The sequence below is a fragment of the Ursus arctos genome, unplaced genomic scaffold (assembly GCF_023065955.2).
Source record: "Ursus arctos isolate Adak ecotype North America unplaced genomic scaffold, UrsArc2.0 scaffold_12, whole genome shotgun sequence".
In the NCBI taxonomy this organism is placed as follows: Eukaryota; Metazoa; Chordata; class Mammalia; order Carnivora; family Ursidae; genus Ursus; species Ursus arctos.
Window position 1 is genome coordinate 9,482,317 of NW_026622786.1, and position 27,787 is coordinate 9,510,103.

A 27,787-nucleotide genomic window follows, 5' to 3' on the forward strand; every position below is an offset into this window, starting at 1 on the left:
GAGTACAACTTGGCTTCAGGAACTGTTGGAACCAGGAATTTAAACGCCACTGGGATTTTCAATTCTCTACTTTATTCTTTTGTTATTCTCTGATTAATTTCTTTTGTTTTAGTCTATAGGGCAGAATGTGATTCCCAAGAGCTCCTAGCTTCCTAGCTTTAAAAGTCTCTCTCACTCAATACGGTAACCAGAGTGAGCCTTAATCCCACAATCCTATTCTACATTCTCAGAAAGGCTCAACTTGCATCAGTTGCCCACACATAGACCAATGAGGCAGTACCTGATGGAAGGCCTTCCCTGAAGAAAAGGGGGGAAAGGAAGCATTGGGCATTTAGAACAATGGGTGTTGACAGTAGTATCTCAGTTCAGATCTCAATAAATATCTCCAAACTGTATAACTAATGCCTACCAATAGAAAGGGCAATAACTGAACAAACCACAGAAATTGAGCACACCTTTTATTCAGTGAGCAGATTCTTTTTCCATACATGCTTATTGAATACATTAGGACAAGTGTCCCATGTATCAGTACTAGGACTAAATACAATATGGTACCTGGGCATAGCTCAAAATTCAGAAAACAACACAATTCCTTCTTGCCATGTACAAAGTAAGTACTCCATACATGTTTTTAAACAATTGGATGAGACCACAGAGTTTTCATCCTGTGTTCTCTGACTCTACTGCTACTTTAGGTCATTCATTCAACAAGTATCTATTGTGTGTCAAATATGTACAAAGCAATTTTTAAGTTCCATGAAATACTGAGGTGAATAGCATAAATGTCATAAGAGGAGCGAATCACAGTGTAGATAGATATGGTGTCTAGGAGGAAGAATTGTTAATTATGACTGTGCCTCAGTAGATGAGGCAGAGTTCAAGCTGGGCTTTGAAGGAGAAGAATGGTTTTGATAGAACAGGAAGGTCTGAAGTCAGGAGCCTATGTCAATGGTCAGGGGAGAAATTATGAGGGCTTTAACTGGGGCAGTGGCAATGGAAAGGAAAGGAGAAGAATCAAAACCTAATGAAAAAAATCATCATGGTGACACAAATAGGAAGGACAAGAGAAAGAGCAAGTCGAAATGGGTCTGATATTTCTACCCAGGTTGCTTAGGAGTTTAGTAATGCTATCAACCCAAAATTAAAACAGAAGAAGCAACATGAAGATGAGGGTTTTGGAGATGTTGAGTTGAAAGTGCCCATTGTGTCCAATGGGTAGCACATAACCCAGCATGTGACGGCATTTTCCCTATAACCTTCAATCCTACTTTACATATTTCCTTCTGTGAGAAGGGATTCCCACCAATGTAACCCTTCTAGCCTCTCTTGTCTCCCTTCTTCCCCTCCTCCCCAGAGGAGGAGGAATTAATGTATCTGATTAGTGACTTTAGTAGGAGAAGCTAGACACAAAGAGTTTGGCTCCTCCTTCTCCTTTTCTCTCTAGCTAACCCTGAGAAAGTCTGCTCCTCTAAGCCATCAGTTGCTCAGCAGCAGAATCTCCCCTTGCAGCAGGAAGCCTGCCCCAGTCTGGTGTTGCCTGTCACTGGGAAAGCCTGGGCTGCAGCCCATCTGCCTGTAGACCAAGCTTCATCTTTTATTATCAGACTTAACCAATGATAAAGGTAATATTTTGGTCTTCCAGTTGCCTTACTCTTTTTGTCTTATCCTTGTTCAGAACTCAGTTGGGGAAGAGGGTGTTACTTACTTTGAACCCCAACAGCAGGTGCTCAAAAATATTTACTGAATAATTTTTAACTGACATATACAGTAGCAACCATAAATCCCAATGTGGAACTCAGGACAGAGCTCAGACTAAGGAGGTAGGTTTGGAGATGTTCAGCTTAATGGAAGTCATGCTTACTGGGCTTGTTACAGGTAGTACTTGTTGAGTGCTTATTACATGCCAGGTCCTGTTCTAAGTGCTTTACAGCCTCGTAAGAACTCTATGAAGTCCATTATTATCTTAGCTTTATTTTCTAGGTGAAGAAACTGAGGCATGAATAGGCTGAGTTCCCTGCCTAAAGTCACACAGCTAGTAAGTGTCAAAGCTGAAATGAACTAAATGAGAGTGGATTGTCTAGGAAGCAAATAGAGTAAAAGAAGAGTAATCTCGTTTCTTCCCTTCTACCTTTCCCGACTTCAAAATGAGAACAATATTTTCGCATCGCTTTGTAGTGGTGTGATGAAGCAAGTGACACAGAACCTGTAAAGGTCACTGCCTACGGGAAAAAATGTGTCTGAAACCAAGGACCAGCCATGACCGCTGATCCTATTCTTTATTTGGTAAGCAAGAACAATCTCTTTATTGGTCTCGTTTTTCATGTGGCTGAGTGTTCACTGGCGTGGACAGCAGACTGGAACTTCCTTTGAAGAAAGCTAAAGCTCTGATTTTAAGCCAGTTACAGAGAGGTGGAGAATAGGGTACAAAATTGCCCCCAAATTGGGGTAGAAGTTGTATTAGAAAGAACTTATTCTGTTTTTCAGGTACTTTTCTTTGCCAAGCAGCCACGTGAAGAAGACATCCAGCTTTTCCTCTGTGACCCTGAACTTGTTTCTCTCCCTTTGCAGACTCTGAGATTAAAAGGCGGAGTCACCTACAGCTGCTGAACTCAAAGGCGTCCCTGGGTGTCTCTTCTTTCTTTGCCATCAGCTGGGTACTCCTGCCTCTCTCCCCTTACCTGATGCTAAAGTAATGAGCCCTGGCCACACAGAAACATGCAAAGTCATTGGTACGACAGGTGAGATGGATCAAGAATGGTGTGGGGATTGGATCTGTGTGTGCTTGTGTCCCTAACCAGAGTCAAGCAACCTCCCGCATCAGCCTCAGAAAGAAACATTTGATAATGCCAGGGGAGCGGGCACTGTTCCCACTGGTCTTGTGAAAGGTAAATATGTGTGAACAAAGAGTGTAGATCTCATCGATGTGCTTACAGCAAAAACAACTCTGCAATTCGAATATTTGTGTAAATTCCAACATCTTTTCATGTACCGAGTATCCATCCACAAGGCAAGAAGAGAAAGAGAAAGAGATGTTTAGCCCTGATAGCTCCTCTGGATTTCACTGTTATTTTACAAAACATCATGACATGCACATAGTCACTCACACAAGTGACCTCCACCTGGCCCTTCCACAAAGCTCCTATTGACCAGAAGCTTGAAAAATGACTCCCCAACTACCCCCGCCCCTGCTGAGACTTCTGTCACTTCAGTCCTCTGGCTCCAATTTGGAGTAGGACCTTGCTTTCCGAATATTCTTCTTGAATGGAATCTGTGTCCAGATGAGCTCATGAAGCTCCAGTCAGCACTATCACGTGACTCAGTGGCATTGCCACCGTGCATCCAGGCTCGCAACCTGAGAGCGATTTCTGTCCCCACTCTGTCCTTGGCATCCATTTGTTACCAAGCCCCAGAGCATTTTCCTGGGTTGTCCCTCAGACTGACCCTAATCCAGCCTCCACTATTTCACAATCCTGACTACTTCTAAAACCTTATACTTGCTCCTTCCTCTCCCTGTATCCATTGATAGGAACTAAGATGCCAAAATAAAATGATTCAAATGCTATTTTCATCACAGCATTCCTTCGCGCTGGAAGCTAACGTGACTCTCTGGACACTAATGTGTCAGAGTCAAGGTCCTCAGTCATGTGGTCACAGCGCTTCCCGCTTTACCTGTGCTTCCTGCTTCTCTCAGCTGCCTGCCCTTCTCTCTGGTCTTGCTCCCTCCCTCACTGGCCCTTCAGGGGAAGTCTCCTGGATTCTGTGGCAATTCAAAGCCACACTTCCTTCACCCATTTCAATCAAGTGCTTCCCAGCTTATAGCCCACTTTCCTGATGGTCCCTTTATTCCACAGCCCCTTGGCATGCATGAATAATTTATGATATCTTACAGTCTCAAAGGCACGTATATTCCTTGCCTAGATTGTTAAGTAGGGCAGGCAAAGATCTGTTGATCCGCTTTTCATTCTTTCTCTGTTCTCCAAACACAACAGTGCAGTGCACAAGAGGGAGTCTTTGCAAGGAAACACGCCCATTCCCACTTCCACGGTTGTCAGTGGAGGGAGATTTCCCTGAGGAAACTCTCTCTTGAGGATCTCACTAGTAGAAAAGGAACACTTTCTTCTTTCCTTGATTCCCCACAACACGGTAAATGAATTTTTTATATCTGCAACTAGATAATCTGACCTATAAAGTATGGCTTATTCATCTTTATCTTGTATTCCCTTCGAGCAGCCATTTGCAGCCTTTTCAAAAAGCCATGACATACGTGGAAGGGACGATATCCACATGCAGTATGCGTGGGTCATATACAGTTACCTGATTAGCTACAACTCCACCTCTTTCTCCCTACGACTTTAAATCCATTTTTAAAAATAAATAAGTAGATCATTGCTTGTGAAACCCATTATGGGACTGTGGGGGAAGGTCATTGATGGGGCGCCTGGGTAGCGCAGTCGTTAAAGCGTCTGCCTTCCACTCAGGGCGTGATCCTGGCGTTCCGGGATCAAGTCCCACATCAGGCTCCTCCGCTATGAGCCTGCTACTTCCTCTCCCACTCCCCCTGCTGTGTTCCCTCTCTCGCTGGCTGTTTCTCTGTCACATAAATAAATAAAATCTTTAAAAAAAAAAGACAAGACATGACTGTCAGGTGACCCATGAACTGGACCTGGGTGATCAGAGGCTCCTCACCTCCACCCCTGTCCTTGGGACGAGGGTCCCACTTGCCTGTCTCACTCCCAGAGGCTGCTCCAAGGACACAGCCTTGAGATAATGATGTGGTGTTGAGAACACCTTGCATGGTATATGTGACTGAACCTAGTGATGGCCCCTATATTAACTTTTAAGACTTACAAGGATCTACTCGTCTTCTTGCTGCCCAGGACAGGCCTCATGTGTAAGGGCCCTTTGGTCACCGAGACTGCCACCCACCAAACCGGAGTGGCCTGCCTCTTTCTTCTGTCTCTCCCTGCCCTATAAGTAAGGGGGCACGGTTTCAGACTACTCCCAGGGAGTTCCTGGGAGGGTTGCAAACCAACACTGAGCACAACATTTTAGGTCACACACACTCGTTGGTTGGACACTCAGGCTGAAGTCATCTTTCTCTCAGCTCATAGTTGTTCTCTCAGTTCCAATTAGCTCTAAGCATGGTCCCCTTCCTGAAGAAGAGACTCAAGCCATCTCCCTTCCCCCAGCAACCCATGGTAGCATGTGGTACTGACAGAACATCATCAAAATACAGAAAAACAAGCTCATCTCTGAACAAGAGATACCCTCATACAGGGGCAGAGACTATCGGTTCTCTATAAATGTTTGCTGAATGGTTGTAAGAACATCCTATTTCTGTTATTTTCAGAATCCCAGGAATCTGCAGAACTATTTCACCATAAGATATGACCTAGTTTTGTATTTCTGGGGGGAAATGAATTCATGTCTAGAAGTTTGGAGTGAACAAATAAGATCAAGAAGCAAAAAAAAGCCAAAAGCAACCCACAGAAGACTGTAATATGAACCAGATAAATCTATCTTCAAAGACATATATTAAGAGCTGGGAACATAATTCATCTGAACTGGATATGTGTTAGGACTAAGTCAATTGCAAGTGGAGACAAGTGGATCTCCATACCTCAGGGACCCCCTCCTCACCACCACCACCCCATCCAGGGAATGAGAGGATGGGATATTGCCTCTCCCTATTCTCTGAATCTTTATATTGCTGTAATGTTGCTCTAAGTTCCCAAAGTTTTGATTTGCAATACCTCCACATCTTATAATCCATAAATTAAACTGCAGTGGATATAGTAAGAAGCTGCTAGTTAGCTGCTACTTGACAATTCAGAGGTGGCTGAATTTTAGTGATGGGTCAAATAATTCACTTTTCATTAGGATGCTTCCAAAAGTGCCTTGGAATCTCCTCCCACCTGACAAATGCTAAAGAAACATGGTCATAATTTAAACTTAAAACATGTAGCTGGGAGACACTGGTTTTCCAAATTATCTGAGCATCTTCTTTTTAAAACAAACAAATGCCATTTTATTTCTCAGATGACGTGCATCCTTGAATGGTCCAGGAAAGGACCTCTCATCATCTCTGTATACGGCATTATGTCAACACAAGGTTTCAGGCTTCTACGTTCTGTCTTACATGGACAGCGACAACCTCAGCTTTCAACAGCACCTAGAGCACTGGGACTCAACGGGGTGATTTTTCACACCCCTCCCCGCACACAGCAGACATCTGAAAATGTTTGGAGACAGTCTGAGTTGTCACAACTCGGGGGAGAAGGGAGGGTGCTAGCGTTATGGATAGAACCCAGGGATGCCACTCAACATCTTCCAATGTACGGAATTATCCACCCACAACAAAGAATTACCCAGCCCCAAATATCAGGTGTAGAAAGGGATCTAGAAAAGAGGGAAAACAAACCTTTTTGCTTCCTACAAATAGGCACTATCCTCTATCTCTCTGGCTGCTGTCTCAGCAGAGAGAGCCAGAGCTCAGTTTCAGGCAAGCAGGAATTCCTGATGGGGTTATTTCCAGCGGTTTTCTTTCCCTTCATTCTACAGCACAAATTAGGTTCTATGACAGCTGCCTGAGGTCTATCTCAAGCTCTCTCGCTCTGAGTTCAGATCTCAGGACCCTGCCTAGTCACAATTCCAATGAAAGCAACAAAAACATGTCCCCTCCTTGAAACACACAGAGATTTCTGAAAGCAGGGGCAATGGACCTTTGAAATGAGACCCTGAGGAATAAAGCTTTGATCAAAAAGAATGTTTTGTTCACACCCGCCTTTCCATACTTTTCACATGTTGATGTCCGCCTCCCTGGCACTTTGGACCCACCATGACTGTATTACATTTTGTTATAGAAAGCTTGATTTTTGAGTTCTGACCATTCAAGAGAATGATTAAATGCCCATTTCCTATACTGTTGTCTGCCTGGTTTGTCAAAGAAAGTGAGCATGAGGGAAGATGGATAAAAGCCATGGATCAAGGTCTAAAGATTAGCACCTACCACGTAATGGGTCTTCAATAAATGTTCGTTGAATGAAGAAATAAATGAATAGGAGTGGCTGGGCCTAGTTCCTTAAGGAAACTCCATAGACTTTGCCGGCCTGCCACGTGTCCATCTGGGAAAGGTCTCAGTGGCTTGAGGCAGGTAACATTTGGGAGAATACATATAGGTGGACAAACCCATTGCTCTGGTGTCAAAAAATCTGTTTACTATTCAGAAATTATCAAATTCTCAAATCTTAGAGGTGAAGGACCTCAAAATCCTTTCCTAGTCCTTTCACTTTTCAGATGAAGACCCAGAGGCCCAGGGTGAAGTGTGTGTAATGTCCTCAGGTTATGTGACTTGCCAAAAATTGCACTGATAGTTGGTAGAGGGATAAAATCTACAGAAAACTGAATTGCCAAAGGGCAAATTCTCAGGGGACTTTCAGAGCAATTCTTCCCTGCTGTGTTTCCAGCTCGGTCCCCAACAGCCTTTTGCAAGAAGAGACCAATGCTGAACCAAATTGAAAAAGCAAACTGTGAAAGCATAAATACTCCCAACCCGGGTAAATTCTTTGGCCTTGTCCATGAGCACACGGCAGATGCATTAGACAACAGATGTATCGTATCAGCTAAAGTGCAAGAACGAGAATAAACATTTGGGGAAGCTCGAATCCGGATGCCAAAGGCACATTTGACCAAACAAGTCAAACTTCAAGGTGAAGTATCAGCTCCCAGCTATCCCCAGGTTGTTTGAAGATTTGTTTTAAGTGCACAGTGACCTCAATCTGTGCTTTATTAATTGGGGGAAAGGGTGTGCACGGTTCATTGTTGCATAATAAAGCTTCTGCTTGATGGCATATGTGGTATGCTTCGGTTCTATGATGAAATGGAATTCCCAATCTCCCTCCGGCTGGTGAAGTCTCCACACATCCAGCTGGCTGCTCTAATTCAGACTGTCTTACCATGTGCCTGAGCTCCTGCTCCTTCTGACTTTTGTCTTATTTCCTCTTCCACGTCAGTCATCTCCAGGAATTCCCGTATGAAAGCCATGAGTGAGAATTAACTGTCACAAAAACAGAGCCTTAGCTATGCTCTCTCCTGTCTTTCTTTAAATTCTACCTACCCTCCAGCAAAAATTCTTTCCCCATGAAGCTGTTTCTGAGCAGTTCTACGCAACATGATTTTACACTTGTCTTTGGTCTATGCATGCAATTTACCACAAAATTGTGCTCTGTTTTTTCTGTTGGTTTTCACTGTTGTGTACTTGGACTCCCTTGAAGATCATGAGAAAATAAGGATGGGGGTCCAGGCAGGCAGCCCTTGGAACACTGCTCTTAGAAGAGGATCAAGCAGATACACCCAGGAAGTCTTGTTTCCTGATGGGTGTTTGCTGGGACAAAGCAGTTAAATCGCAGCCTAGAAGGGGGCTATGCACTTATCACTACAGGAGCCCCTGTGTCTACTGAAAGGTATGGCTCCCCCAGAAAATGATATGTCTGTGTCTTCTCAAAGTCATAACTTGACCTTCAGCATTATCTTATCTCTTCAGTTCAAATCTAACCATCCTGCCTAAGGAGTATCCTTAGCATTTTCAATTGAAGGTCCCTTACGCAAAACTCTAACAACACCTCAAATAAGAACTTTATGAATACCTTGGTCCTATCTCCCTTCTTTAGAACAAGCTAAAAGTGACACTCAGTTAATCTAGCCTGTGAGCAGTTCATAGCCAAGTGAGAGCATTTCCCTTCTCTTTGCCCTCTGTATTTGCAGTTACCAAACGTCATTTGTAACTACTCATCTGTCATTCTAGGGAGAACAGTTTAGGCTTTGACAGATACAATTCCAGGACCTTATGGTACTTAATATGACTTTGATGAGTTGGTTCAGGTAGCCATATAGGACTCCAGTGGTGGGTCCAGGCCTCACACCTAGGGTAGGTGAGACTAGAAGTATGACAAGGTTACCGCATACAGATAGCAGCTTCTATTGACAGGCAGTGGTGCCCCAGAAGAAGCCAAGTCGCAGCCTGCCAAGTGAGGATCTAGAAAAAAATGACAATTATCTTCAGTTTCCTCTCCCTTCCCTTTTATCCATTTTCTCCCACATGGCCCAATCAACCCGCCTCTAGGCCCTGAGTAACTCTCTGTTTTTCCACCATTCTTTCCATTAAGTGCCCCACCTCCCACTGCCCAAGAAAGAAAATGCTTCCTGGCACCAAGCTACACACGAGCAGGTAATTTATGGACTACCACTTTCATTAGCTCAATGTCTTGCCCTCCCATGAAGGCAAGTCTTTATTGAAATAAAGCCATGAGTGAAAATATCAAACAAAAATATTAAATCACTGAGAGATACTTAGGATATCAAAGTGTAGACCAGTGATTCTCAGCAGGAAAGTCTGGAGGCAGGGAGTGTGGGGGCTTTTTAACAATACAGACATCACTACCTCCACCCCCATTGCTGCAGTGAAGAACCACTGTGTGACATGAGACAGACTTGAAGAGAAAAATTTACCTTTATACATAGGTGACTATTGTGGAAGTTTGAGGTCAACTAATGCAAATAGCTACCTTTAGAGAAGGAAAGGAAATCAAGTGTCTCCTATGTGTCAAATGTCATACTAGGACTTTTTCTCATTCAAGCCTTATCCTATATGGTGGGTATCACCTTGCCCCATCACCATCACCATCACCATTTTACAGAGGAGAAAACAGGTCCTGAGAGGTTAAATAATCTAAGACCACACAGTCAACAGGTTGAACCAGAATTCAAGCTCAAATCTATCATCACAACCCATACTATTTCTGAAAGAGTCTGGTCATGTGTGAAAGTACCATCAGAGGCTGAAAATATTATATGAATATTGGCCATCATGTTATTATATGTATTAAAACACGAGGAGTCATTGGGAGCTTTCAGCTTCGCTACTCCTGCAGATTTGCAGTTATCTGTGAGGACAGCTCTTCTCCCTGGAGGAGACTGCGGTGCTGCCTCAGTTACACACTTGGGGCCATTTCCCACCGCAGCCCTTCCCTGGGTCACTGAGGGGCTGGCCATGGACTTGCAAGCCTCTCCTAACAGGCTCTGGCGACACCACCTTGTTGTGTTGCCAACAGTCCTTCCGGGACCACCTCTGAGACTTCAGAAGATGGCTGTGATCTGCTGAGGTGAAGTCTTTTCCAGTTGATCCAAAATGTCTTCTGAGACCAGTTTATATGTTCATTCTTGTCAGCCTCAAACATACCTGGAAAGAACACATTTAATTACTGTAAATTCTCCCCTGAATCCACTAATGTTGAGCACTAGGTCACACATGATCCCTTCTCCTCTGCCAAGACCAACCGTACTGGTTTTATGTAATCAAATCGATCGATTTTTCCACTTTCGTTTCTTCTTTTAGTACTTCTGCTTATATATGTTTAAGTATAAACTTCTGCACACCTGGATTATGTTAAACTATTCATCTTTACATTATAATACTTCCATGTTTCTTAGCATTTAAAACTTTATTCCATCTTAATTTTTGGTATTATCTGTGAGGTAAGGGAGTTAACCACTGTTTTTTTCAAATTACTCTCCAATACTATTTATGAATTAATCCTTACCTCCACTAACTTTTTCAAATATTACATTGCATGTTTCTATGTATACTTGTGTCTGTTCCTGAACTTTTGATAACCTTTGAGACCTACCATTTTAACAAGTCTATATAGGAAAGGAAAAAGAATAGTTATATGCAAATAGTGTTTTCCCAGCTAGTCCCTGGAGATAGGTAAGAAAGAGACCAAAACAGGGGGAAATCAGAAATGAATAGTGAATGATCAGAAGGGACTTATCAGTTCAATAAATAAACCCTTGTAAGAATTTTCCTGGTGTAAATGAAGGTGTTACCACTCTCCCTTAATGTAGTGAGCAAGGAGGAAGCATAATCAGTATAGAGACACACCTGTCAGAAAAATGTTTGGCTCCATTTAATTGCTCTTCCACCTCACCCATTTATAAGCCAAAGTATTCTACTTACTTACACACCTTCAGGGTCAGGCCTGAGCATATTCTGAACAGAGTTCCTGCTGTGGGCAAAAATTATATTGGGAGTTCCTGTCTCGATAGGACCTACCTCATTCAGTAACTGCAACTATTAAAGAGATAATTCATGAAAAGCACTTACTACATTGCCTGGCTGTATGAGTTTGCTAGAAAACTGCCATAACAAAATACCATAGATGGGGGGGGGGGCTTAAACAACAGAAACTAATTTCCTCTCAGTTCTGAGGGCTGGCAATCCAAGATCATACTGTCAGCAGGTTTCAGTTCTCCTGAGGCCTATCTTCGTGCGTTGCAGATGGCACCTTCTCACTGTGTCCTTACTAGTCTTTTCTCAGTACACGTGCATCCCTCGTGTCTCTCCCTCTTCTTATAAGGACCAGTCATACAGGGTTAGGGCCCATCCATATGACTTCATTTAACCTTAAGTATCTCTTTAAAGGCCCTATTTCCAAAGAGTCACATTCCGAGGTATACCGAGGGTTAAGACTTCAACGTACAAATTTGGGGGGGGGGGGGGACACAAGTCACATAATAACACTAGCATATATGAAGGAACTAATGAAAACGAACTATTCTTAAGTACATGTGTTGGGGCAAGGCAAATAAACATCGATGCCACGGTAACCGGAAACATATGAACAACTTTGCTTTTTCCTTTCTGACCAAGAATAGATGTCTAATGCTTGAACAGCTAGGACGGAACAGAAAGCCTTGTCCAAATAGCTACCAATTCCAACCAGGTCAGAGGATACTTGAAGGCTGGAGCACAATGGCTCAGCAGGTGGATGCTGCTAAGGGAACTGAATTGGCTAATGGCCTCCCCAAAACCATAGGTTACTATTTTAAATGTTACAAAAGACCGTAGAGCATGAAAAGATGAAAAATAAAACCAGTGTGGGTCCAATCTTCAAAGGAGGAGAACTGAGTGATAGGGGCAGTTTGGCTGCATGAGACTAAGCTAAATTGCTGAGTACTAAGCTGTCTGGGGGCTAGAGGGAGATCACAATCTTTTCTGTCCTGGGGCTCTCAGGACAGAAAATATCCTTTTCCTTTTTTCTTTCTTTTTCACTAAAATCCTTTTTGCAGTCCTTGAAGATGGAAAAGGGCTGTGTGCTGGCCAAAAGCATGCAAAAGGGACACAAACACACTTACCCCTAGTGCTACATAATGTAAAGGTAAAAGAGGGCTTATTTGGGGAAAAACCTTCCAAGCAGATTTGAAGGAGCAGGGCGAGCCTCTGCACTCTTGTAAGAGTGGCACGCTTAGGCAGAGCATAGCTGCACTAGACCCAGCAGGGCCAAGCATTCAAGTAGAGTAGTCACCCACAGCCATTACAGTGCAAAGTGACCCTCTCCCCCAACAATGCTCTATGTATTTGCGGAAAAAGAACAGTAGGTAACTATAATGCCATGGAAGCCCCCAGTTGAAGAAATGGCCTTGTTAAAAAGGGGATCACCCAAAGCTCAGGAGCTAGTATTTCTTTTTTTAAGATTTATTTTTTTATTTTGAAAGAGAGAGACCGAGCACGGGGGGAGAGGCAAAGGGAGAGAGAGTGTTAAGCCAACTCCGCACCGAGCCCAACATGGGGCACGATCTCAGGACCCTGAGATCACAATCTGAGCTGAAACCAAGGGTCAGCCGCTTAACCGACTGCGCCACCCAGGTGCCCCTGCAGGGGCTAGTCTTAGGTCATTCTCCGTCCAAGGGCTTTCAGGACCCTCCAGATGCTCATCTGCCCAGTCAAGGAAAAGGAATATGTGCCAGCAATTGCAGGGAGGGCAATCCTCACTACATATGTCATTGGAGTACTTGTCAGTTGAAATGGCAGCACAAGGCGGGACTGATTTTCTTTAAGAGCTCTAATATAGACGGGCCATAGGTGTGGTCTTTAAGAGCCAGGACTCTGCAGGACTCTTGTTTTTTTTTTTGTTTTTTTTTTTGTTTTTTTTTTTTTTGCATTAGGGCCCAAATTGTGATTTAAAAACAAATAGACCACAAACAAAAAACGCAAGAAAACCTTCTGGAGTTACACTGCCAGAAAGGGCCGTGACCATGGGATCTCTAAATTCCTTTGTGTCATTTGAAGACCCCAACAGTCTCCTATCCCCACAGCACAGATAGCCCTCTGAGTTCACTAAGGGATGAAGTCTTTTCCTTTGACTTTTCTCTCTGCTTCATGTGCTTGGTTGCTCCCTTGACGAATGGTGGTCCAATGTTATTAACACTATGAAAATAGTAAAAATATCTCAAACATATATTGTAGAGCAGAGATAATTTACACCAAAAGAAGAGGGTCACTTTGGCCAAAAGATTGTATACATTTTTTGGTAGGTGCCAAACAAACAAAAATCCAATGACTCTCAAATTTTTATCTCCAGCTTTCATCACTCTCTCCCAATCCAGACATGTTCCCAACGACTGACCAGGCACCTCCATCCAAAGCTACTTCATTCTAAACATACCCAAAGCAAGCGCATTTTTGTGAGTTATACTATCTATTTAAGTCATCCAAGTTAGAGCTTTCAATCTTTGAAAGCTTTGACCCCTAAGTCCTAATTAATTGGTCATCAATTTTTATCAATTATACTGCCAGAATGCCTCTATATCATTATTGTTCTAGTGTTCTTTATCCTTATTGTTCCTTAGTTCAGTATCTTCTCTCAAGTGAATAATTGCCCAGCCTCTAAACTAATCTTTCTGCCTCCAGTTTCATTTTGATTTTTGAACCATCCCTTTGAGACATGGTGGATGGGAATACAAGCTTGACCTCTCCTGAACAGAAGGGAAAAAGCAAAAATTCCTTAGGTCCAACTCACAAAAGAAGAGTGACAGACCTGAGAAGCAGAGGAACAAGACTTTCCCAGTCAATGTGGCATGATGCTTTGGTTTGATCCAATGATTTTGGCAGAGTTCTACGCATTTTCTTGAGAGGAGATGGGAAGGAGATGTTCTTGATAGAAGATGGGAAGACAGGGAGAATGGCTACTCAACTGGGGGGTTAAATTAGCTGAGAATCTATTAAGACTCAAGATAGGTGACCCTTACTTTCCTTAAGTAATATGCAAAAGAACTTGGGTATGTACACACTCTAAAAATTACAGGCACATTTTAATTTTTTAGAGAAAAAAATTACTCCTAAATCTACCACCCTGATAATGACTACCATGTCTGTACATACCCTTCTTGTCTCTTCCCACTGCATACATATTTTATATAGCTGCAATCACTGCCTTTGTCTTGGGTAAACATATAGAATTATATATCTAAAGATGTACTAAGTTAGAAAAACAATTGATTGGGGCGCCTGGCTGGCTCAGTCAGAAGAGCATGCCACTCTTGATCTCAGGGTCTTGAGTTCGAGCCCAAATTGGGATTAGAGATTACTAAAATAAATAAAGCTAAAAAAAAAAAAAAGGAAAACAATTGACCTTACCTAATCTCATACATTTCACTTGAGGACTTTTCAATCTGGTGTATATCATTCATTAGAGAGTAGCTCCTAGTGGTAAAGGGTGACGTTGGAGCCTGGTTGTACCTACACAATTTTACACAAAAGGAAGGGTGCCAAATTTGGTAGAGCTCTAGCCATTTAATATCAGTGGACCCCACATATGGGGAAAATGCCTGAAGTCTAGGAAATAAAGAAGAGAATCTCTTACTTTCATAACACATTCTGGCTCTTACTGGCAGCATCCTTAAAATGGGGTTAATAATAGCTACTTTCCAGGGCTTATGTGAGGAATAAATTAACGTGAAATTATATTAAACTATTAAAAAATCATACAAATGTAAGGAAAAACTATTAGTATCACTCCTAAGTCTGTATCTCTCACTAAACTCCAAATTCCTTAAGAAACAACACCCTTACTTCCTACCTTTGTATCTCCCCACTCTACCCCCCCCCCCCACAATACTATAATATAGAGGCAGAAACCGAGCTCTACTAGAGCTGAAAGAAACAATTTTTCCCAGAATTGTCAGGGACATCTCACCAAGAGTTTTACAGGGGTAATAATAGGGATCCGGGAGCTATTTTTAATATTTATAAGAGTCTAACCTGATATTACACTGTTATCAGCAGTAAAGCTTTACAAGCTAAATAAAACATCAGTGTCTTCCTTAATTTTTCTTGTTTTCCCTTGTAAATGGAATTACATAAAATATGCATCTCATAGAAAAATTAATTGTTGCTTTATTTAATAAATATTGTGTGAGGCTCTGTGGTAACTGCCAAGGAAAAAAAGATGAATAAAAGAAGCCATAATCCTTGCCTTTATAGAACTCACAGTCCAGTGAAGACAGACAAGTTCAATGTGCAAGTATAATATTATATGACAACAGCAATAATAAGGACAATCACAATCAAGGGAATATATGCAGGACTGTTAACCTAGACTTAAGTGGGCTGGGTGGTCATGAAAGGCTTCCTAGCGGAAGTAAAACCTTAAAAGACTTCTGAGAGTTACTCAGGCAAAGGCTGGATATAAAGGAAGAAAAGGAGGCCACACAATATGTCTAGGCAGAGGGAGCAATATATGCACAAGATCAAAGGTGACAGATAACATGTCACCAAGAAATTGTAGTTCAACAGGGTCTCAATGTAGAATCGTGGTATAGGAGTAGGTAAAGAGAAGGATGGCATTTTACCCCAACTTTTATTTTGAAAATGTTCACACCTAGAAAAGACTTGAAAAAATGGTGCAATGAATATCTACATACTTACACCTAAATAATCCAGGGAGTAGTGGGGAGGGTTGATGCGGAGAGGGAGAGAGAGAGAGAATGAATGAATGAGGCAAAATGTTAATAATTGGTGATCAACTGATGGTAGAGATTTCTAACACTCTTCAGATGTTCCCTCTCCCCCAATCTGTAAATGTAAATCTTTCTACAGCTTTCCTCTATTTTTTCCTCCTTTCCCTACTTGGGAAACTTTGAAGATTAACTGGTCATAAAAACATTCTGCTGTAATGTGAAAGCTACAGGAATTTTCTTATCCAGATAAATCAGTATTTGTCAATGTGTTTCATAACCAAGTCCCTAAGGAACATTTCCAGTCTTTTTTTCTAATTGCCTCTTCTGGAAACTTTAATATACAGATATATTGCATATTTGGCTTTATAATGTGTGTGTATTATATATACATATGTATTTTATATATATATTTATATATATATATAATGTATAAATAATATATATGCTTTCTACTTAAAAGAGTGAAATTTGGGGGGCACCTGGGTGGCTCAGTTGGATAAGTGTCTGGCAAGTGTCTTGGTTTCAGCTTAGGTCATGATCTCAGGGTCTTGAGATTGAGCCCTGCGTTGGGCTCCATGCTCAATGGTAAGTCTGCTTGAGATTCTTTTTCTCCCTCTGCCCCTGCCCCACCCCCATTCTCTCTCTCTAAAATAAATAAATCTTTAAAAAAACAAAAAGGAGTAAGATATTTTCACACTCCAAGAACCAATTTTTGCCCACTTATGGACAATATCACTCCCACTGAGAATGCATGAGATAAACAGATCTAACATAAAGAGGAATAAATCAGATTATAATTGAATGAATTCCCATACCAATTAGCTTTTATAAACAATATTAACATATTAGTCACTTATATAAATGTAAAGTAAGATAAATTCAAAAATTTCTAACAAAAAATAAGTTAATCTAAGGCTTTGTGTCAGATCTTCTATAAAAAACTTTTCATTATAAGCCACTTGGCCACAGACACCATAATTAATATGCTTCAAAGAACCTAGTGCAGTGATAAAGGACCTAATTCGTCAATTGTCACCTTCCTGACAAAATGAATTAAATAACATAAGTCTCTATTGGGAAAGGTAGGGGGAGGACCGTGGCAATCCCAAGTAGCTTGGGGCCAACAGAGAGGAACCAACCCAAAGCGGACAAGTCTTAGAGAAGGAGAATGCTCTTTGTAGGAGGCAGCAAAACTTGGAATGAGAAGACTGTTTTGAAGATAAACTACCAACAACATCGTTTTACCAAGGTCTACAGCAGCACTGTTAAGTAGAAATTTAATGTAAGCAGTGTACACAATTTTATTTTAGAAGCCACATTACAAAAGTAAAAAGGAACAAGCAAATTTTAATAATAGATTTTATTTAATATATTTTTATTAAAATATTATCACTTTTAGAGAAATAAACTGTGGTAGATTCACATATTGGAATAGTATCAAGGGCAAAAAAGAAATAAGCTATCAAGCCATGAAAAGATGTGAAGGAAACTTAAATGTCTATTACCAAGTGAAAGAAGCCAATCTGAAAAGGCTACATACTGTATGATTCCAACGATATGACATTCTGGAAAGGACAAGATGACAGACAGTAAAAAGATCAGGGGTTTCCAGGAGTTTGAGGAGAGGAAGAGGTGAGTAAGTAAAGCACAGGGGGGGTTTAGGATAGTGAAACCACTCTGTGTGATACTATAATGGTGAATACGTGTCATTATACATTTGTCAAAACCTATAGACTGTACAACACCAACAGTGAATGAAAACTATGGACTTGGGTGATAATGATGTATCAATATTGGTTCATTATGCCAAATGTAACTCCCTGGAGCAAGATGTAGGTGGTAGGGAGGCTGTGCATGCGTGAGGAGAGGGGATATATGAGAACTCCTTGCACTTTTTGCTCAGGTTTTTTTTTTTTTAATAATGAAAAAATTTTTTAAGGTTTAGATTACTGTTTTTCTAGAGGTTTATTCTTTTTTTTTAAAGTCTTTGTCAGAGAGAGAGACAGCGCACAAAAGCAGGAGGAGCTTCAGGCAGAGGGAGAAGCAGGCTCCCCGCTGAGCAATGTGGGATTTGATCCCAAGACCCTGGGATCATGACCTGAGCTGAAGGCAGATGCTTAACTGACTGAGCCACCCAGGCGCCCCAATGTTCAGTTTTGATGTGAATCTAAAACTACTCTAAAAAATAGTCTGTATTTTAAAATATATATTTATATATATCATTTCAACATGCAATCAATATAAAACATTCTGAGATATTTTACCTTCCTTTTGCATTACCAATCTTTTAAAACCCGCATGTATTTTACACTTACACCATTTCTAATTTGGATTAATTAAGCACATTTCGAGTGCTCAAAAGCCACATGTTGGGTGGCGCAAGTCTAGAGCAGTGGCAGCACCAAGCCACACTGGATACTTACATGATACTGACATTTGCTATGCAAATGCAGCTTCCAATCAAGCCTCTGAATCCTCTTTCCACTCAGATTGCCTTGCTGATTGGTGCCTCTCAGCTCCTCTCACATAGACATTCAGGAGCATCCTCCCTACAAGCCCCTTCCCCCAGTCCAGCCCTCCAGACAGCATCACTCCAGAGATTTTCCTGATGGGACTCTGCCTAAAAGAGAGGCACTGAACACTGAAGAATATAAGGGATTTATCACACCAGAGTTTCCTGAAAACACCATGTACTCCTCATTACTAAAAAGAGAAAGAGCTTTCAGATCCTGCACACTGTGCAAAAAAGAAAAAAAGAAAATGAAGAGTTTATTAAAATGCAGTGCAGATTTAAATGCTATCTAGAAAACAGGTACTTAAGAAAAAAAGAGTTGCTGTCAATATAGAAATAAATAACTCGGCTTTGCCTCAGTTGGTGGGGATTATACATATTTCTATGCAACTAGGAACATTATTTATTTATATTTCTTAGACATATTCCTGGAACTAATGTATAGACTTCTCTATAAGCCATGATATATTATAATCTACTCATGCTCTAAATGCTATTACCGAGATGTGGGTACACTTCAGCTCAGAAAAGTCAGCTGTCATTTGAATTAGAAAAGGCACTATATTAAATCACAGTCTGCTCTTTTATATTCATCATTTTCAGGTTCTGTCACTCAGAGAAGTGAGGCAAAAAAGGCATTTATTTGCTTACCATTTTGAACAGCTCTTCCAAAAGAAGGGAAAAGAAAAAAAAAAGAAAGTGGCCCCGCACAGCCCCACAGAATCCTGAGAGGAAAACTATGTGATATAACACAGGCTGCACACATATACGTTATATTTATAGTCACAGAAATCACTATGAAATGCCCAGCTCCCATCTGAGTCCTCTTTGAAATACAGGAGGGAGTTTTAGAATAAAACAAATAAAATTGGTATTTAACTGTAAATACTATTTTAAAATCAAGACTTCTACATGAAAAGTCAAAATATTTTCCAACATTATAGCTAAATGTTTTCAAATAGTTATCTTAATATAATTTAATAAAATTACATGATATCTGGGATTTGATTGAAAATATTCCAACAAATAAAAATTATAACAAAAGTAAAAGTTCTGGAAATACCTGAAATAAAAATGATACTGAATGAGAGATATTTGGAGGTTCATTACACTCTCTCCACTGTGTTTAGCTTATATCTAATGTTTTCCAAATACAAAAGTTCAAAATCGTTGGGGGTAAGTTTTAAAATATGTGGGTATCTTTATAACAAAAGAAACAGTTAACTGGTAATTTCTGACTTAGGGCGTGGCACGGGAGATTTACTATTTATATACATTCTTTTAAATTAGTCACATGTTTTTATCAAACATTATTTCCTCAATAAAAAAAATCTATATATACACATATGTATACACACACGTAACACACACACATTAGTGTTTTGTTAAATGTAGAGCATTCTACACTTTCCGAAGAAACTGGTTATGCATTTGGTCTGCACCTGATTAGTTGTGGGTCCTCAAGCAAGTTACTTCTGAGCCTTATTAAGTAAGAATAACATTTAAATGAGAAAATACATTTGAAAATACCCAGCACAGTGTCTGACACAATATAGGTGTTGATTCTTGGTTTAAACAATACTTAATACATAGGGAGAACTAGGCCCACCCCTAACATTTGAGGGGCCATGAGCAAAAGGAGAAAAAGAGTCATTTGCCCATATTGTTTTTCTCTTTCCACCCAATAGAGGACATCCCAACAACGCCATCAAGCTCCACCACCCCCAAAAGCTGTGCTTGACCACTTCTGAGGCCAAAGTGGAGGGGGTGGAGCAGAATAATGTACTTAGTATTCCTTGTCCCCTGGGTAGGGATGTGACTGGAGAGGGGCCTGAGTAGGTCCTTCCAAGCAAAGAGCCCAGGGCAGGGGACACAGGTGCCTGGACTAAAAGCTGTACTGATTAGACACCAGGTTGTTGTACTGAACCACTCAACAGAGTAGCAGTCAGAAGACATGGATCCATGCTCTAGTTCTTCCAGAAACTTCATGTGACCTCAGGCCATGTCTTTACCTAGCTGTGCCTCAATTTTCTCATATATCCATCTAATAAATATTTATTGGGCTCCAACTATGGGCCAGGCATGCATCTAGATGTCATGAATACACAGAGAATACAATAGACAATAATCCTTGGCTTCAAAGACTTACCATTCTGACAGGGAACAAGCTAAGAAGAGATCTGGGGCAACTGTATTCCAGACAAAGGGTCTCTTCTAAATCAAAGTTTTCAAGATTAATCTTGCAAGTTGTCGTGTTCATTAAATACAAATAACAAAAGAAGCCTAAGGAAAAAAAAACCAGCATAAGTTAAATTATAATGCAATATTATAAAGAGTACAAAACATGTCTTTTTTCTTTTTATTAGCTTTTTAAAAATTTTTTTAAGATTTTATTTATTTAAGAGAGAGAGAGGACAAGAGCAAGTGAGGGAGCAAGCACAAGTGGGGGGAGGGGCAGAGAGAGTGGGAGCAGCAGACTCCCCACTGAGCAGGGATCCTGCTGCTGTGGGGCTCCATCCCAGGACCCTAGGATCACGACCTGAGCTAAAGGCAGACACTCAGCCAACTGAGCCACCCAGATGCCCCCCCCCTTTTTTAATTTTTTTGAGTGTAGTTGACACATAACATTATGTTAGTTTCGGGTATACAACATAGTCATTTGACAAGTTTAACCATTAAGCTGTGCTCAGCCACAAGTGTAGCTACCATCTGTCACCACACAACACGATTACAATATCATTGACTACATTCCTTATGCTGTGCTTTTTATTTCTGTGACTTATTCCCTCCATGACTGGAAGCTTGTATCTCCCATTCCCCCCTTCACCCATTTTGTCTATCCCCCCACCCCCCACCCTTCTGGCAATCACCAGTTTGTTCTGTGTGTACAGGTGTGATTCTGCTTTTTGTTTGTTTATTCACTTAAAACATGCCTTTTAGTATCTGTTCTCTAATGCACCAGTAGGAGTACTCCACAACTGCTGCTCTAATTTTAATCACAAGAATGATCACCATATGCAGTACAAATTCCAATCTCTAAATGTGCCATTTTCTTTATATTATTATCCAGTTTATGTATATTTTATGTGGAAGATAAATTTATATAAAAGATAATGTAATCACAGAGCATTTATCCACATTAATTTTTTAGTAAATACGTTAATATATCAGGCGCTTCATGAAACATTTATTTCAAAAAAGGTTAATAATGAGCTTTATTATTTGATAAACATAAAAAAGGAATTCACAGAAAAAGATGAATAAAGTGTGTAATAAAGTACAGTCTAAGAATAGCTTATATTTATGCCAAACCAATTAAGATTGGGTGCAGCTTCCTGACTATATCAGCTGGAATGTTCAGCGTCAGGGTAGAGCATCTGGTCAGGTAACTAACTAGGAGTCAAGTGAGAAGAGCTAGTAGATCTTAAAGAAAGAATTCTTTCTGAAAGGGTGGGTAGTTAAGTAATAATGGAACTTATGTCTCATTTAGTTCCAGTCTGATCTGAAAGAAGTTACACAAGGACAGCTCCAAAGCTCAGACCATTCTAGCCATTTCATTTTCTTTAATCTTGCAAGTTGTCAGAGAAGTCACGCAACCTTCTCAAGGTTGAAGAGTTGCCCATTTAACACAAAATATCAGTTCTAAGGAAATACTTATACTTGTTAGATCTCACAATTAGAAACATCTCAAGGTACAGTGAATTTCTAGATAAAATGCAAAGCTTCCATAATGCAATGCAACCAATTTTCTCTTGTCCATCCCAGTTCGAAATAAGCAAAAGTGTGCACAGTCCAAGTTAAGTAGTCTAGCATTTTATTGAAGCTACTTCCACTAGATGGCACTAAAGACTCTTAGGAATCACGCTCAAAAAAAGTCTGGGTGGGGCAGTAGAAGAAATGAGATTGACAAGGCTGACAGAGGTCGAGCTAAGGAAAGCCCCTACTAGAAGGAGAGCTTCCATGAAAGGAGGGATTTTTGCTTGTTCTATACAATGATATATCCTGGCACAACAGTCAAAAGCCCCTGCCCTCATGACTATTCTAGGGGGGAGCAAGACACAAAGACATTCTGGGAAAACACATTCCACGTGCTTAAAGAATATTTGACGAATAAATGAAGGTCCTGAAGAGCCACTGAAGATCACGATCGAAGTGGAGTTTCAGAAAGATCTCTGACAGGATTATAGAGAATGGATCGGAAAAAGGAACATCAATTAGTAATCCAAACAAAGTATGATAATGACTTGAACTAAAGCAGGAATACTGGGGATGGAAGGGAGGGAGTAAATTCAGAAATACGATGCGGTTATTAACGATAACAGTAAAAAGAGCACCCATATCAAACTTGGGCTAATGCTCTAGAAACACCACCTCCAAATCTCACAACAATCAAGGGAGGATGAAGATTTTTTTAAGATAGGGCTGAGTTCCCTGGGAACTACCAATTTCCAGCTGGTTTAAGAGCCAGCTGGAAGAAGTCCTGCTCTCCAGGGAGAAAGAAAAGGCGTGGTTAGAGGGGCAGGAAGTGGAAGGAAAATCAAGAATAGTGTATGGCAACCAAGGGAGGAGAAAGTTTTGTTGGTTTTGTTTTGTTTTGTTTTGATTTATATGAGAGAGAGACTGGGGAGAGGGCCAGAGGGAGAAGCAGACACCCCGCTGAGCAGGGAGGGAGCCCAATGAGGGACCTGATCCCAGGACTCCAGGATCTTGACCTGAGCTGAAGCAGTCACTTAACCAACTGAGCCACCTAGGCACCCAAGGAGGAGAAAGTTTTGAGAAGAAACTTATCAATGTCACAAGCAGGAGTGATGGGCCAGTTCAGTTGGTAGAGCCAGTTGGCATGAGTCTTGATTTCCAGGTCATGCGTTCCAGCCCCACAATGGGCATAGAACTTATTTAAAACAAAATAAAACTACAGCAAATTCTGTTCGCTAACAACTGGATTTAACACGTAGGACATTACTGGGGACTTTGCAAAAAGCAATTTTCAGAGGAGTGGTGACGGCAAGTCCAGTTCCCAGTGTTTAGGAGTAAAATGCGAGAAGAATTAGAGAAGCAAGTATAGACAATTCTTTTTAAGAGGCCAAGGGAAATCAGGAGCTAGAGAGGGGTGTAGGCTAGGAGACTTAAGCATGAGTAGGAGTTGAAAGAAAAATCCACCAGAAAGCAAAGGATGAAGACAGAGGAGAGGGAAGAGGCAGAAGAGGCTGGGCTTCAGAGCACAGATCCTAGGAGTAAGGCTTCTCCTTCCTTTGAAGTAAGGAAGCAGACGGATGGTGAGTGAGAAAGAGGTGCAGTGGTGAAAGGTAAGTGACATAGCTCTCTGGCTCACTTTCTATGTACTCACTCAGTCTCTGGTGGGGCTAATCGATCGCTAGGTCTAATCAAGACCTGCCTGATTTCTTCACGGGTCATCCTGCCTTTCCATCCTTCCTGCCCTTGGTACTTTCTCTATCTTGGGCACAAAGTGGGCCGAAACTCTTTAGACACCTTGATGGACCTGATCGCTTTCATCAGTCCCATTCCTCTTATCCTGTGACTTCTGTACTTCCCTGTACTATTTGCTGCCTGGGGTCCCCAGAAAGATGAAGCAATATGTGAGCATGGAACAAAACACTGAACTGATTCTAGGAAAGGAGAATCCTTAACTAATGCTCTCCTGTGACCTCACCCCGTATCACCTACGGTCTGCACAGCCCACAAAACTCTTGGCTGCACGTAGTCCTGGTTATTCTCCTTTGTTTGCAAACATCATTCCCTGCCTCATCAATAACAAGCCTTTATTACAGGTCTACTGATTAGGCACTGGGTTGGTTGCTGGGTTTCTCATCTTCATACAGAGACAGTGTGTTTGCGCATGTGTGTATAGCGTATACACAGATACATGCACCCGTATACACATATGCATACATACAAACTAAATAAAAATGCTCAACGCTACAATATAACACAAACTGTAAAGAGAAAAAGAGCTACTGGAGCTCAAGTCTGGAGCCCTGAAGTAAAAGAGAGTTTCAAGGAGGTGGTGTAAAGCAGGCCTGACATCAAAGAAGGGTAGGTTTAAATAATAAAGGAGGAAGGATTCTGCAGACAAACTGGCAAAAAAGTGTGTTTGGCAATGTTTGGGGGATAGCTAAAAGGCCAGTTTTTTATTGTATTAGGGAATCCAGATTTTATCCTATGGAGATAGGGAGCTCCTGAAACTTTCAGAATGAAGCCTGCCTTGTACCATGTTTTTCCAATTAATTTGGGAAAAACTGTAGGATTGACGGGAAAAAAAAAATGGGAGGCCAGGGATAATTCAGAGACTATTACAATATCTGAGGTGAGGGTGTAATACTACAGGTAAGCATCCTGTATCATCCTAAAATTCTATGCGTAAGATGTTGGCAGTAGGGATGGAAAGAAACTGGTACCTGCCTGGATATGGAAAAAGAGAAAGGAAGCCAAGAGCGCTATAAGGTTTCAAGCTGGAGAGAAGGGGGAATAATGATATCCTTGAGAGAATGAAACAGGAAAATTCAGAGAGCACAGTTTAGTGTGCAAAAGAGTTCAATGAAGTTTAACGTATGTGGGTCTGAAGATGATGGGGACACATTTGGGTGCAGATTTAGAATAGATATTGTGACCAAAACTCAGGGGACAAAGTGTGGATCTGGGAATCATCGCTGTAAGAGGGCACGTAGAGAGAAAAGGTAGGGTATAAGAAGGATAAAGGGGAACCAGTGAGGAAGGAGAGTGTGAGAAGCAGCCCAAGAGATCAGAAGGCCAGGAGAGTAGAGCATTTCAGAAATCAAGAAGGAAGTAAGTCTGAAGGATGAGGAGGTATGTAACAATGGTGAATACTAAAGAGACTGTATATTGAGAAAAGGCCAGTGACTTGGTCACTTGTAATCTACAAGAGAAAAGTTTCAATAGGAAAGAGGAGTTGGAAGTTAGTTTATGTGAGAGAGGAAAAAAATGGGTGATGATGGTGATGAACACAGAAAGTGGGACTACTCTTTTGAGAAATATAGGGGTGAGAGTCACGAAAGTCAGTAAGTGGAAAGCCAGCTCAATCAAGGGAGGATTTGCTTCCCCCTTTAGGACTTGATCATAACTCTTGGCAGAAATAACATGCTAATAAAGGAGTGATTGAAAATGTAGGAGCAGCAAGGTTTTGAAGAGCCAGGAGAGGCCGGAATAAAGAGCAAAGGTGTTGAGGAACAGAAGAAAAGCAGTCAGGATGGGTATGGGAGGTGTGACAACCATAGATTGGGGGGGCGTAAGGGAGAGGGCAGAGGGAGAGCCCCAACAACCAGACTCGATCTCACAACCTTGAGATCATGACCTGAGCCAAAATCAAGAGTCAGACGCTTAACCCACTGAGCCACTTAGGCACCCTGATAAACCATAGATTTTTAGGGTAGAAAGTGAGGGAGTTCTCCAGATAGTCTTGCTTTTCTCACTCAATTAAAGGCAGTTACCTGCTGAGTATATAAGGGATTAGATGCTTAAGAGGCTAAGAAAGGAAAGGGAGGTTAGGGTCAAATCTTAAACATGGCATCATAGGACAGGAGTTCAAGTCTCAGATGTGTTACCCTGGGCTGGCCACCAGACCTCTCTGAGACTGTTTCCTCACAGAGTAGTTAGAAGATTCAGTGAAATAATGCACATGTAAATTATAAAGCACTTCTTAAACAAGAGAAGCTTGGAACACCTACCATGGGAAATGTGATAGAGCATGAATAAGAGATGGAGCAAGCATCACCGAGCATCAGGTGAAGTTCAGAGCAAGAATATATAGCAAACGCAAGTCCGCACGGTTTTTGTGACTTACTCCAGCACACCAGAGTGTAACACACAGATTCTGAGTCGGAGTAGGTGAGAAGGAGAAGCTGAAGAAATCTAGGTAAGGACTCTTTTAAGACCTTTGTAGGCATATTTATTTTCAGAAATCACATGTAATTTTCATATAAAAGTGGCATTTGAGGGCGCCTGGGTGGCTCGGTCAGCTGGGCGGCCAGCTCTTGACTTCACCTGGGGTCCTGATCTCCCAGCCATGATCTCTGGGTCCTGGGATTGAGCCCCATGTTGGGCTCTGCACTTGGTGGGGAGTCAGTTTCAGGATTCTCTCTCCCTTTTCCTCTGCCCCTCCCCCCGGCCTGCTCATGCACGTTCTCTCTCATAAAAAAAATAAATCTTAAAAATAAATTATAAAAAGTGGCATTTGACTCATTCACATGTTATATTTTGGAAATGGCCAAATATTTCAATTTCTAAACGTTTTTATATTTTAGAGTCAAGTTTTATTTTGTGTTTCAGATTTCCCTATTTTTGTAAGCTTAGGCTCCAGGCACTGTGCCTATGGCATGAGCTGAGTAATGGAGACATCAATGAAACAGCTGCCTCTTGGGTCCCAATCAAGTAGGGAAGGTGATAAAAATCAGGCGTAGTAGATAGGCTTAAGCAACCGTAAATCAGAGGAACCGTGGAGGGTAAGGAGCTAAACTGTTACCATTTCTGGAAACTGCGGAGTTGCAGGTCCCAGATCCCAGGTGTGGCAAAGCCCCCACAGGGCCGAAACAGGAGACTCCTGGTAAGGATACTTAGAGAAGGAGACAAAGAAACTGTCAAGGCTGCCTGACGCGTCCATCTTCCCCATCAGTTTGTGAGCCCACAAAGGGTTCATCCCTCTTTGACATCCTCCACTCTCCCACTGTGACCAGTCACGGGCCCTCCCCCATGATCAAAACGGCGGGACAAACGTGCTCCGTTTCTGGTATACAGAAGTGTAGAATTCTCGGTGACAAATCCTTAAGCCCTCAGGTCTTCCGCGCCCCTGGCCCCGAAGGGAACCAACGGCTCCTCCAGCCCCAGCGAACCGCGAGCCGAGCTCCCCAACGGCCAGCCCTCGGTTCAACGGTCATCCAGACGGATCCCCAGAACCAGGGCCTCAGGGCCGTTAGCCCCGGGAAACGAAGTTCTTGTAGCCGGCAGGCTAGGCCTGACGGATTCCTGAACTAAAATAAGCTGGGGAGGTCCAAAGGGGAACTCGAGGACTCACACCGGCTGAGCAGAAACTGCCGTTGTCACGCCCGAAGCCTCCGGGACGAGGAAGACGCCTCGTCCTACAACTCCCAGCAAGCTGTGCGCTGAGCTCGGGGCCCACTGACAGCGCCACCCACCAATGGGAAGGCCCAGTCTGGGTTCGTGGGCCCAATCCGAGGGCGCAAAGGAGGTCGTCCCCGGGGCGTGTCAGCGCGGCTTTTTAAGGGGTCCTCTGGCCTCTCTGGTCACTACAGCGATAGAGAGACAGTCCCCGTAAAAGGGTGACGCTGGCTATACTATGCCGCTCACTCCCAGCCTCACTCTTTTCCTCCCTTCGGCACGAGCCCTCCGGCCGCCCGAGCCCCGGCCCCTAGTTTGGTCCCTCCCCTCCCCGTCGGAGTGGACTGGAGAAGATGTGGAGTTTCCGAACCTTATTGGATGCTGGTGGTG

At 42.0% G+C, this 27,787-nt stretch overlaps 1 protein-coding gene and 1 long non-coding RNA gene across 4 annotated transcripts in view; one reads left to right on the forward strand and one right to left on the reverse strand.

The window, feature by feature from the left end:
- Positions 1–7,031, forward strand: part of VTCN1 (V-set domain containing T cell activation inhibitor 1) — a 54,411-nt gene extending 47,380 nt beyond the window's left edge. The window contains exons 5-6 of one of the 2 annotated variants that reach the window (XM_057310339.1): positions 2,569–2,738; positions 5,351–7,031. In XM_057310339.1, coding sequence (XP_057166322.1) covers positions 2,569–2,693 — 125 coding nt within the window. In that variant the 3' untranslated portion in view covers positions 2,694–2,738; positions 5,351–7,031. The remainder of the gene's footprint in view (positions 1–2,568; positions 2,739–5,350) is intronic. The other variant, XM_026483653.4, reaches the window with a different exon arrangement.
- LOC113244372 (uncharacterized) lies at positions 444–27,669 on the reverse strand. Of its 2 annotated transcripts, XR_008958735.1 has the most exons (4): positions 27,354–27,669; positions 26,805–26,894; positions 20,457–20,590; positions 444–10,237 (listed from the first exon to the last, which is right to left on the reverse strand). It is a non-coding gene; the product is annotated as an uncharacterized LOC113244372 (long non-coding RNA). The 2 variants fall into 2 exon arrangements; XR_006408178.3 differs by lacking the exon at positions 26,805–26,894 and having other exon boundaries at positions 9,254–10,237; positions 27,354–27,660.
- Between the last annotated feature and the right edge of the window lie 118 nt (positions 27,670–27,787).